General features: G+C 33.9%; 2 protein-coding genes across 7 annotated transcripts in view; both read right to left on the reverse strand.

The window, feature by feature from the left end:
• Positions 1 to 941: 941 nt before the first annotated feature.
• LOC128249925 (uncharacterized) lies at positions 942 to 8,229 on the reverse strand. 2 transcript variants are annotated; one of them, XM_052974549.2, is made up of 6 exons: positions 7,993 to 8,229; positions 7,235 to 7,334; positions 5,947 to 6,031; positions 5,219 to 5,245; positions 3,264 to 3,299; positions 942 to 1,035 (listed from the first exon to the last, which is right to left on the reverse strand). In XM_052974549.2, exons 1-6 carry the CDS (start codon positions 8,186 to 8,188, stop codon positions 979 to 981), a joined length of 501 nt encoding a protein of 166 aa, XP_052830509.1. In that variant the 5' UTR covers positions 8,189 to 8,229; the 3' UTR covers positions 942 to 978. The 2 variants fall into 2 exon arrangements, with proteins under 2 accessions (XP_052830509.1, XP_052830510.1); XM_052974550.2 differs by lacking the exon at positions 7,235 to 7,334 and having other exon boundaries at positions 7,993 to 8,212.
• A 4,073-nt stretch (positions 8,230 to 12,302) lies between these two features.
• The window catches only part of LOC128249868 (uncharacterized), a 10,741-nt gene continuing 10,296 nt past the window's right edge, over positions 12,303 to 12,747 (reverse strand). For 3 of the 5 annotated variants that reach the window (XM_052974412.2, XM_089366249.1, XM_089366246.1), the window contains one exon: positions 12,303 to 12,392. In XM_052974412.2, coding sequence (XP_052830372.1) covers positions 12,330 to 12,392 — 63 coding nt within the window. In that variant the 3' untranslated portion in view covers positions 12,303 to 12,329. Of the gene's footprint in view, positions 12,558 to 12,747 lie in introns of all 5 variants that reach the window. The other 2 variants (XM_089366248.1, XM_089366247.1) reach the window with 1 other exon arrangement.

Here is a 12,747-nt window from a genome sequence, read left to right on the forward strand (position 1 = left end):
TATATATATATATATATATATATATATATATATATATATATATATATATATATATATAGATATATATATATATATGCATGTAAAATTAAATCAGTAGAGTAAATGATTGGATATTAATTAATATCAATTTAATACCAGGAAACAAGCACATTGAAAGAATCAAAGAGATTCAGAAAAAATATCTGAGATCTCAAAGGGTTATCGTATATGTATATATAAAGGAGACTACTAGGTGGACTGTTAATGTGCTAGATCAAGATCACATATAATGCGTCTACTAAGACTGAATTGTTCTCAAAGAGAAGCAAAAATTATATAAATACATACAATGTTATCCGCTGACGGTTTCGAAATTAATATGTCCTTACTGAAAATATCTGTTTCCTATCAGTACGGACTGCCAAAGAAATATAATTCCCAGAATCGTATACTAATTTTTCCCCACAAATGAAGAACGTGCATATGTTTCTGTTAAGTATATTTATGGTAAGATTCAAAAGTCATCGTTTCGGCGTGCTAAATCCGGAAATATCTCTGCAGAAAATGGTTTCCGCATCGAATATACTAATTTTGAGAACGTGATTATGGTTAATTAAATTAAAACAGTGGGGTAAAAAATTGGATATTACTTAATATCAATTATGAGGGAGAAAGATAGAAAGAAGGAGAGAGAGAGAGAGTTAGTGAAATATGACATAGTTACTAGAAAAGGTTTCACCTATTGTTACCATAAACTATATCTTGAATATTTTTCATTAATATTGAAACAATTATTTTGAAAAGTATCATGTGTTGGTGTCCTTGAATTTACAAATTCTAAGAGCGTATGAAATACTGAAAGTAACAAGTTTCAGGTATTTAATTCCTTCTCCACCTCTTATCCCAAACTTCAAATACATATCTTTTGTTAAACCAATAAAGATTACAGGTTAACGCAAACAAATCGTCATTGCATGTTTATTTTTATTTAAATTTACATTAATAACATAACGAAGTAACGACAACTCCAAGAAGGAACATTCTTTGAATGGTCATCTGAAAAGAGAATAGCACACATTTTATAGGCACATTTGATATTCACATATATAAAGCATTTTCTATTCAAATTAATTCGATATGAATTACACTAGTATATTGCTGTTTATAGCAGAGTAGACTGAACATTTATAGGTCGACTATTAAGGAGTAATGCTAGAGTTATGCATTCTTTTGACCCTTCTTTATTTATTACTGGACTCATTATATTTTTACTGAAATCTGACTGTTCACAGATACATGATAACGTAGCAAGTACACATGTTCGTGGATGACATGCGAGTAGCATTAAATCAAACCATTTCGATAGGTTTATATCTACAGAAATTTTAGCCAGCACTGACTTTTTTCTACATTGTTTCGTATTGCGACATCATTTGTAAATTAGGTCGAAGATAAAAGTTGGTGGGTTTTGCCGCTTCATCGGCACTCATCTAACTCACTCTCGTCTCCAAATACATTGCTTATATAGCTACCGCATACAGCGGTGTTACTTTATTCAATTTACCAATTTACATATTAATCGAATTCATGGAGCTACTATGTAATTATTTATGGCTTGAGGGCATTTGGTATTTCGTTATGCAACTGTCATTTCCTATAAATTCTATATTTTTTTTTTTATGAGACAATAACACATCCTACTGTGTTAGCAGTGCTCTTTTCATTGTTTTGATTGGGTTATTTCAACAGAAATTGTAGCCAGAAATGGTATTTGGTACAGGGCTTTCGTATCAAGACATCAGATGTAAATAAACAATTAGATTGAAGACGAAGATGGGTAATGAGTGCACATGCCATTTTCAGCGGTTTTCGCCCCTTCATCATCACGCATCGAATGCATAGGAAATATACGCGCGCACTCACGCATAAAAACTGTCCTTTACACGTATAGATTATGGTTTCATAGCGAATACTTCGCGCCAAGAAGTCATTAATATAAATCAAATAGTGGGTGGCATAGAATATCCCGAAAGAAATTTCCGAATATTCTCTTCAATGGATTGGCATTACGAAGATTTCTTTTTGGTGCGTCTACGTCTTCCGACAACTGATCAAAAGCGAGCCAGGCAGATCACTTCACCGGAAAACCTGATATTGCTTGAAGCAGATCCAGTTGCTTTCCGTGGACTTTAACTAACACAGCACAAGTGTTGTCTTTATCACTTTGTAATTGAGAAAACGACATAATACATGCAGTGGAAACACCGATACACACCTATACCCATGAAGGCCTAGGTTGTTTCATTTGCAGGTACATTGATAGACGAAGATTATTTGGATGCAATCTATTTGTGTCTATCGACTACACTCAAAAAGGCTATACCATCAAAACATAGTGCTATGCCAAATTACTAACGTAGATCGAAATATCTATCAAGAGAAAACACTCATGGAGACTAAAGAAATGCATTTTACTTCATAAGAAAATGCTCCCGCACAAACGTCACCGATTTCAATGGCTGCCCTGCTTTGAACTGGTTGAGTATCCAGCTTATTCATCTGATTTGGACCCATTTGCCTAGCATTATTTCCCTCACGTGTAAAAAAAACAGTTTGCAAAGATCCTGAAATTATATCCACTCTTGATCGACTTCTTGCGCAACAGGATTACAGCATTTTCATCCGCGGAATCCAAGCACTAAAACATCACGGCGGTATTCAGTGAATTGCGATGTTTCATAATCTATAAGAGAATTCGGTCTGTGAAGGTTTCAGTTAATCCTCCTAATATTCATCTTCATTAACTAATGTTGTGATTTACCATCAAGTGGACCAGTTCCTGACGACGTTTAATTTGAAACCAAAACAGCAGGAGAAGGATTATAAGAATTGAATGATGATATTGCAAACCAGTCAAGTGACGCAAGATGGTAAAGAGATACATGCTCAAACTTTCGGTATGCGATTACTAATTCATGTCTCGCTATTTCAGTAAAACGAAGTGATCCAGATAAGAAGCAAAATCCTTGAGGCCACAACAGAACTGCTGGAGATTATACAAGTGTTCTATATGTTACAATAACTTTACCCATCTTAATAAAATTCCTGAATTAGAGCAAATAAACGTCACTATATTTTTCAGCCTGGTAACGTCTTGGTAAACGTAATATTCAATTAGTTTATCCGAATTAACTTGATATCCGATTTCCTATAGTAATAGAATGTAGTATTGGTAATTTAATTATTTTAGAACAATGAAAAGCTTTGAAGTAGTTATGACGTACCTCGTTACGCTTTGAATTTGACCTGCTTTTTTTCTCCTAAAATCAAAAATAATGTATTTCTTGAAAGAAAATCCAACAAATTAGAATTTAATGTATGTTCACATACATTAATGCACGAATGAGTTTAATTACCAATTTCTTAAAAATAAGTTGTAGGAATAATAAAGACCATCATGTTTAGTTTTTTACGTCAGTTGTTCTTGACTACCATTATTATTCATGATCATTGTAAAAATTATGACAGAATGACGCAAGCAAACCGTTATTACATTAATCTCTTTATTTAACTTTATATTTATAATATAATCGAGTACCGACAAATTCATAAGTTGACTATTAAGTAGTAACACTAGAGCTATACATTCTTGCATGCATGGAGTTGAACGCTACTTTTTAAATACTGCATTGCTTTTTTTGCAAATTAACTGACGTCTGACTATTCACAGAGACTGGAAAAGGTAACACGTACACATGTTCATAAATGACAGACGAGCGACTATAAATCAGATTATTTTGTTAATTGTACTTCTACAGAAATCATGGCCGGCACTGATTCTTTGCTACGACGTTTCGTATCGAGACGTCTTATGTAAACAATGAGATCAAAGACAAAAGGTGTAATGAGTGTATAAGTCATATTTCGGAGGTTTTGTCCAATCGTCAGCACCCATCTAGCCCACACCTGCCTCCGAATATAAGGCTTATGTTACTACCGCATGCAACTGTATTAAATTATTGGATTTACTGATTTGCATATTAAACGCATTCCAGGAGCTGAGCAGTGATAACGAAATGCAACGTGATTTTCATTTATACAAAACATGTAATATATTTTATAGTATATCATAGTTGCATAACAAAATACCACGTTTCTAAAGGTCATTATAAATCAAATAGCCAATAATATTAGAATATACCGTGAGGAACTTCAGAATATTTTCCTCAAGGAACTTAGCATGACGTGGATTTATTCTTGGTGTGTCTACGTCTTCTGACAACTGACCAAAAGCAAACTAGACCGATCAAGTCACCAGCAAATCTGATATTGCTTGAAGCAGATCTAGCTGCTTTCCGTGAACGTTAACTAACACCGCGTGAATGCTGCCTTTATCACTTAGAACCCAAGATAATGGCACTATACACGCAGTAGAAACACATGTAGAGATTACTTTTAAGCTTGTCAAGCTTGTTTCATTTGCAGGTAAGTTGATAGACGAAGACTATTTGCATGCAACGTAATTGTGTTTAATGACTACCTTCAAAACGGCCATAATATTCACCAGTGATAGTGAAATGATATCCCCTGACGATGAAAATTTTTTGCAACAACACTATTGCATTGTTATCCATGGAATCCAAGCACTAAAACACTTCGGTGATAATCAGTGCACTGTAATGTTTCACAATCTATTAGCGATGTAAGACTTTGAACGTTTCAGTCAATCCTCGTATTTTAATTTTCATTATCTAATGTTGAGATTTATCAGTAAATTTAGAGAAGAAATTCCTGATGACATTGAAACCAAACCAGCAAGTGAAATATTATAGGATTTCAATGCTGATATGTCAGAGCAGTCAGTTCCGTGAGGCGCAAGATGACAAAGAGTTACAGGTTCAAAATCCCTATAGGCGATGATTAATTCATTTCTTACTAACTCAGTAAGACGAAATACTGAAGATGTGAAGCAAAGAAAACTTGAGGCCACAATAGAACTACTGGAGATTATGCCAAAGTTCCAAATTTTACCACAACTTTTCCTATCATAAATTAATTCCTGAATAACCTTAAATATGTATTTTCACCTTGGTAAAGTATTAGTAAAGGCAATATGAAATTAGTGTATTCGTATCAACGTGATATCAGATTTTCTTTAGCAATGGAATGTAGTACTTGTAACTGATACGTTGCAGACGAAAAAAAGAATTGAAAGAATAATTGCAGGGAAATGACGTACCTTGTAAACCTTAGTAGCGCGTTCTGTCTGGAAACGAAAAGAAAATATATTTCTTCAAACAAAATGCAGCAGGTTAGCATTATCATTTATTGTATATTCACAAATACAGGGTGTCAACAAAGTCTGGGTTCATCGGGATTAACACATACTTTATGAAATTATTATTTCTTATATTTAATTGTTCATGTTATGATTTTATTTACTCCATCTACCCAGACCTTGTGGACACCCTGTACATGGTAATGATATGCGCATGAATTCCATTATACAAGACTCAGTATAAATATTATCTAATGTAGATTATATGCCCATTGCGTATTACAGTAAACTTATCGGCTGTATCAACCTATGTTAACGTAGCAATCACTCGGCGATATTTTTTGTGATAAAACGTAATGAAAACATCTCCTGGCACTTCTTTTGTTTACAAATTCATTAAAAATAGGTTGCAGGAAATGATAAAGGATTGTGTTTGTAGAAATGACCGTTTCTTTTCTTTTCTTTTTTTTTTTTTTTTTCAGAAATCAGTTTTTCTTCAATTCCATATTTTTTTTTGTTTTCATTGCAGAAATAACTTTAATAGACCATATCAAAATATTTCAACCATGTTTGTTAAAATTATATTATACAAACACTGTCGTTGCGAACTAAAACCTTAGTTTAAAAAATTAGTTTTAAGAACATTCATAGACCAAGACAAAAAATTATAGTGATAACAAATAACTTACGAAACACTCGTGAGACTTTGAAAATATCGAATAACACTTAGGGTCGGTGGATTTACGAAAGCATTGAATAAAATCTTGGTACACCCTGCAAATGAAAGCTGAGAGGTTGAGAGTGAAATTCCAGGGTTTTTTTTTCTATTCTTTTACTTGTTTCAGTCATTTCACTACGGCCATGCCGGAGCACCACCTTTAGTCGAACAAATCAAACCCCAGTACGTATTCTAAAGGTCTATATTTACGAACCGGTAAGTTACGCGGACGTAAACACACCGACATCGGTTGTCAATAGATGGTGGGGACAAACAGAGACACACACACACATATATGACGTGCTTCTTTCAGTTTCCATCTACTAAATCCACTCACAAGAATTTGGTCGGCCACAGGCTATAATAGAACACACACAGGTTCCACGCACTGGGACTGAACCAGAAACATATATATGCATACATACATACATACATACATACATATATATATATATATATATATATATATATATATATATATATATATATATAAATGTATACATACATACATATATATATATATATATATATATATATACATACATACATACATACATACACACACATATATATATATATATATATATATATATATATATATATATATATATATGTATATATACCCGCATATAATTGCATGTTAATGTTCATTTTTTATCAAGTTCTAATAGAAAGTATTTGAGATAATTCTGATAGGTCAGTCTATGCGCCTGAAGAGTATAAAAATAATTATTCTTAATCCAGGAAGAATATTATTGCCACAAACTTCGTGGTTTCATCCGGTTAAGCTAACGTCGGGAGATTTTAACGTAGCTGAGAATACAAAAGGCGATGATTAACTTCAATGCATGGCAGCCTAACTGCGGCTTGGTTCAGTGAAACATGAGAAATCTCTTGCACTACTGATATTTTATTATCCAATTCAAAAATTGTTTTGGAATATTCTTTCTGCGAGTTCTAAGATCCTTTCTCTATTGTTTGTTCTGTTTTACCTTCTCCATCAGAGGAAGCGCAATGGCACAGTGGTTAGGGCAGCGGATTCGTGGTCATAGGGTCGTTGTTTCGATTCCCAAACCGCGCGTTGTGAGTGTTTATTGAGCGAAAAGATTTATGCGTAATTAAGTTTCGTCTAAGCTTTTAATGAAGACATATATATATATATTTCGCCTGAATTTCTATCCGCTATTAAATTACGTTTGTATAATTTTGACCAGTTTCAAAATTCGATGAAATATATTTTGCATGTATTTGATACTTACCAGCAGTTGTCGTGGTCGTTAACATAGTTTTTATACTCTTTCGCACACGTTTCTTGCGCCAAAACTAAACAGTTTTTCTCTACCTCGGACTCTGATGAAACTATACATACGAAAAATCGTGTATTATTTATGTTAATATTTCGTGTTAACAGAAATTCCTAGCAGAAAAGCGAGCAACTGCATTTGGTAGAAATTTAATTCCAGTTTGTAAGATATATTTCTCTGGACATACAGATATTAACTTCTCCATCCTACTTACAGACACATACACACAGTCAGATACAGAAAAACACATCTGTTTCTCCTTGTATATATATATATATATATATATATATATATATATATATATATAGAGAGAGAGAGAGAGAGAGATACAGGCAGTTCAAGTGGTGTACAGTTATTTTATATTCAGGAAAAGAAGGCAGTCAGAATTTTGGATAATCCTTTCGTTGCGCTTTCGTTCGTTTAACCGAAATCTTCAAGACGAGAATAATACCAAACTGATAAAAGCACAACCTTTCATTGTTCTTTTATATGAATTGGATGTATGTTTCTTTTGTTTAGAAAATGTTTATGTATGTTTCTTTTGTTTAGAAATTTCTTATATGCGTATCATTATCTGTTTATATTTAGACAATTATTTAATTATACAATGAATAAATGCAAACTAAAACCACATCGCTAATATTGAGATTGTTTGTTATACTATATAAACATCATTGCCTTTTTTATTAGTATGGAAAAATTCAGATACTTACCACATACAAGAATTAAAAGGAACAGAAAGATCTTCAACATGGTTTTGTCTCTTAACCACCGTGGTGTCTTGATAAAGAACTCTTCTAAATTGCTTATTTTTAATATAATGTAACATATGTCTCTCCCCAGGATTGTTAATATTTGCAATCGTAAAGAATAAGATGCCGTAGTTTTAATAGAGTCAGCTAACATCATCTAAATTATAGCTCTAATCAGCAAGCTGTTCAACGCTACATACTATTAAACAATATATCAAGCTAATTCTGAGTCTTACTGAAATAAATTATCTATAAACATATTAGCCCCAAAACACGTTATATATTTATGAATATATATATATATATATATATGTGTGTGTGTGTGTGTGTTTGTAAGCATACTGATATGTGTGTGTTGGTACATATATAAATATATTTATATATAAGATGCGTTATATTTATGTAAGAGATATGTAGAGGTGCTGTTATGGTGAATAAGTTTGATGCGTATTTGATGTGTGTGCTCAAGGAGGTATGCGACTAAAGTTCAGGTTTGAGCTGGAGTTGAAGTTTGGGATTTGGGATTAACATATCCAAACGAGCCAGAAGTGTGTTGCTCTTATGTCAGTAGGTAAATGTGAAAGCTGAGAGAAGAGGCAAACACCACCTGCATTTCTTTCCCAATTTAACCGATGTATATACAAACAGAGAGACTCACTCTCACACACACGGGCGTGAGCGCACACACACACACACACACACACACACACACACACACACACACACACCGCACAAAATATTTTAGTCTAAAAATCGATTATAGGACATACTTTTTGTAAGCATAGTGCTTGTTATACCCGTTTCTGTTGCCGACCACTAAGTTACGACGGCGTAAACTAAGCAACAGCTGTTGTCAAGCGATGGTTCGCGAACAAACATACATAAATTCACATACGCATACACAAATATATGTATGCATATATATGTATGCATATATATATATATATATATATATATATATATATATATATATATATATATATATATATATATATATATATATATATATCTGTATAAACAGGCACGCAAAAACACAAACACATATAAATATATATATGTATATATATATATATATATATATATATATATATATATATATATATATATATATATATATATATATACGGTTTAGATATAGATTCAAGGCTTGAATATGGTACTTATGCGAAGGCACACGAATATCACATCCCAAAAGGATGGGTGATTAAAATCAAACAATAAGCAACACGGATTTCAAAAGTGATTGCAGTACGCACGTTTCATGCTACTTCAATTTATTTAAGCAATGTGAGCATTACCTTAAATGCAATATGAAGAGCAATCTTCAGCTGCACGAAAAAATGCAGAAAAAAGACATATTACAAATGTGGCAACATATTAAGACTAAGTGGGAGAGAGCATACATAAAATCCAAATGTGAGGAAGAATATATAAGTCCATCTTGACATAGCAGGGTCTATCAGGGTCTCTCTCTCTCTCTCTCTATATATATATATATATACTTGTGCGCTTGTGTGAAAAGCGTGTGTATGTATGGCGGTCGTCCAAACCTCATGTAGAATCTGTCCGCGACTTGCAGTTACACGTTAGGAGGTATGATGCATCCTTTTAAGAATAGTTTGAAAAGCCACCCAAATGCGTTGCATAACTGCTGTGGTCCACCAAGAGGAGCAGCTAAGTTCTCACATTCGTCGATCTAAAATGTAATTTGAAGGCTTCGTTAGATTTACTGATACTATAGCGTATAATGCATTGACAAGTATGTACAGATACATAGAGAGAGTAGTTAGTGGAAGTTCGATTCGAATGTGGAAGTTCGATTATCTCATTGATTGTAGCATATTGCTTTAAAGTTATTTTGAGTTTCGCACAGGTTATCCTACTTCCTTCAATACCTTTCTCTCCACTCCACACTTTCAGAGGATACGCAGATTAGTTTCGGTTCACTTTAGGCCAGTATCATTAAACAATTGGGTATAAGACGCATTTGCCAAGTTAATGCCAGAAGTGATTTCAGTTGCACAAGTTCTCTTTCATTAGAGAATGATGAAAACTCTTTCAAAACTTTTCGTAGACCTCTAAACAGGTGTCGCCAAATTTTTCATAAAATGTGATGTAGATTCTCTACTCAACTTTCTCTGTCATGCTAAATGCTACACACGTCCCTTCGAAGCACCGCTGCATACAGCGGAAGTGAACCAAAATTTTAAAACATAGTGCCCATGGACAGCGTCAATCTCTCGCTTATAATCATGGAATATTACAGTATACGCCGGACGAGCGCCATGGTAGTAGTCTCGTGACTGAAACACACGCTGAGAATCGCATGTTAATGTTTGTATTCATGTTAATCTATAATTTATAATATCTATAATATAATCGATAATATTCATGTTAATCTATAATATATAAGACGGAAGATGTGTGTACGACCGTATGTGACGGACCATTAGGTTTACTTCACGCTTTGGAGATGCGTCACTTAAGTTCCACAAATGGTTCAACGCTCTTCAGAGTTTTCACTTATGGCGTAATATGGAGTAATCGGCTTCTAGGTGAAAGGTAAGAAAAACCTTGTACGGAAACTGTTATGGACAAGGGACGTTACTCTTTGCGAAGTACCAGAGAGAAATTGATTGTCTCCCCTACACCGGAATATATGTGTCTGTATGTGTGTGTGTGTATGTGTGTGAACGTGTGTGTGAAATCCAAAGTAAATCTTTGCGAAGTAACGTTCAGAAATTGATTGCCTTCTTTACTACACTACAACCTCTTTCCCCGGCATTCGCACAGTGGACGGCCACTTATGCGTGCTCTGAAAGGGGACTTTTCGATACACATGACCAATATGACAATGCTTTCGTAGAGGCCTTTCTGTGTCGTTCTCCGCATAATCTCTGACACCTTTTCTCAGTAATGCTGGTTTACTGCAACGTGACAGACGCATATTTACTTTGGAATAAACAAAACCCTCAATGTACCATGATATTTTCCTTCAGACCCGCCAGACAAATCACATGTTCCGATGACTCTCCCAATGCCCCTGCCATTTTTCACAGAATGTTTCTTCTCTTAGATGACAAGGTTATATCAATTGGAGGTCAACGATTGGACGCTTATTCTCTGAAAACTCCAGACAGAAATGAAGACGCCTGTCCCAATCGACTCATTCTCAAAGAAACAGCCTACAACAATAACAGTCACAAACTCAAACAATACGTTGCTTAAAACGAGCCCCTCTGAATTACGCTCAGTTTCCTCCATTTCGTCCTCGGAGACATATACACACACACTGGCGGAATTACCTTCTTAGACGCACCGGTGGGACTAGAAAAAAACATCCCCCCCCAGAATCTTCTCGTAAACTTGCGGCACAATGGTGACCTTGCTATAGCTGTAGCCTCGTGATAATTTCGTAGATAGTTCTTCATGGTTGTGCTTACCTGCATGTATTCTTTTCTGCGTGTATTCTGTATTCCTGTGATTTCTCTGTAGGATGCACCACATTTGCCAAATATGATCACATATACAACATAGGTCCTCTGACACAATTCAGGTTCATTGATGGGGCACTCATACATACACACATCTGCCAAATTCCTTAATTTCCTTAGGATGAGGTCATAATTCCGAAATATTGAGTGCAAGGTAAATTTCCATTACTTATACTGTAGACTTTTTTCTTGTGTTTTACCTTGCATTTACTTCGCATTGTTCTGGCCATACCCACCATCTTTTGTAATATATACATACATATATATATATATATATATATATATATATATATATATATATATATATATATATATATATACATACATATATATATATATATATATATATATATATATATATATATATAGTATATCCATATACACATGCATACACATACACACATACTCCCATGCACATGCACACACATACACACAAGCACATGCACACACACACACGCACAAGCTGATACACACACATGCAAGGGCAGACATATGTAAAGATAGATAGATAGATATGATATGATAGTGTCAGTCATGATTGTTTATAAGTAAAAAATTGCACCTATTACCATTGACAATATCCTGAAACGTTTCTGATTGTTACTGAAAGCATTATATTTCTAGCTGTTTTTGAAGTTCCAAAGTTGTAGAACGTTTGAAACAAAGTAAGTAACAGGATTCAAGTGTTTACTTCCTTCCCCACTTCTTGTCACATACATTTCAAATACATAACATTTGTTGAACCAATAAGAATTACAGAATAATGAAAACAAATAGTTATTCCATGATAACGTTTATTTAACTTTAGTTTAGATACATTACAAGATTAACGCCAAAAAGAGGAAGGGATACTCTTTGAATGGTCATCTGAAAAGAGAATAATGCAGTCACGTTCGAAGTAATTGGATATGAATAATACAAGAATGTTACTGTTTTAAGAATGGTAGTCTCAGAACTTCAAAGGCATTCTTGCATTAATTTAAACGTTCCTTATTAATTACTGTATTGCTTCTTTCACAAGTTGACTGATATCTATTTACAGAAACAACAAAAATAACTGTTCACAGAAACGTCAAAGATAACAACTACACATGTTCGTGTTTAGCAGACGATTAACTATAAATCAAAGCCTCAATGATATTAAAATATCCCGTGAGAAAATTAAAAGTATTCTCCTCGCGGAAATTGGCATGACGAGGATGTCTCCGACATCTGACACCTG

Source organism: Octopus bimaculoides, chromosome 18, assembly GCF_046866305.1.
Source record: "Octopus bimaculoides isolate indiv1 chromosome 18, ASM4686630v1, whole genome shotgun sequence".
NCBI lineage: Eukaryota > Metazoa > Mollusca > Cephalopoda > Octopoda > Octopodidae > Octopus > Octopus bimaculoides.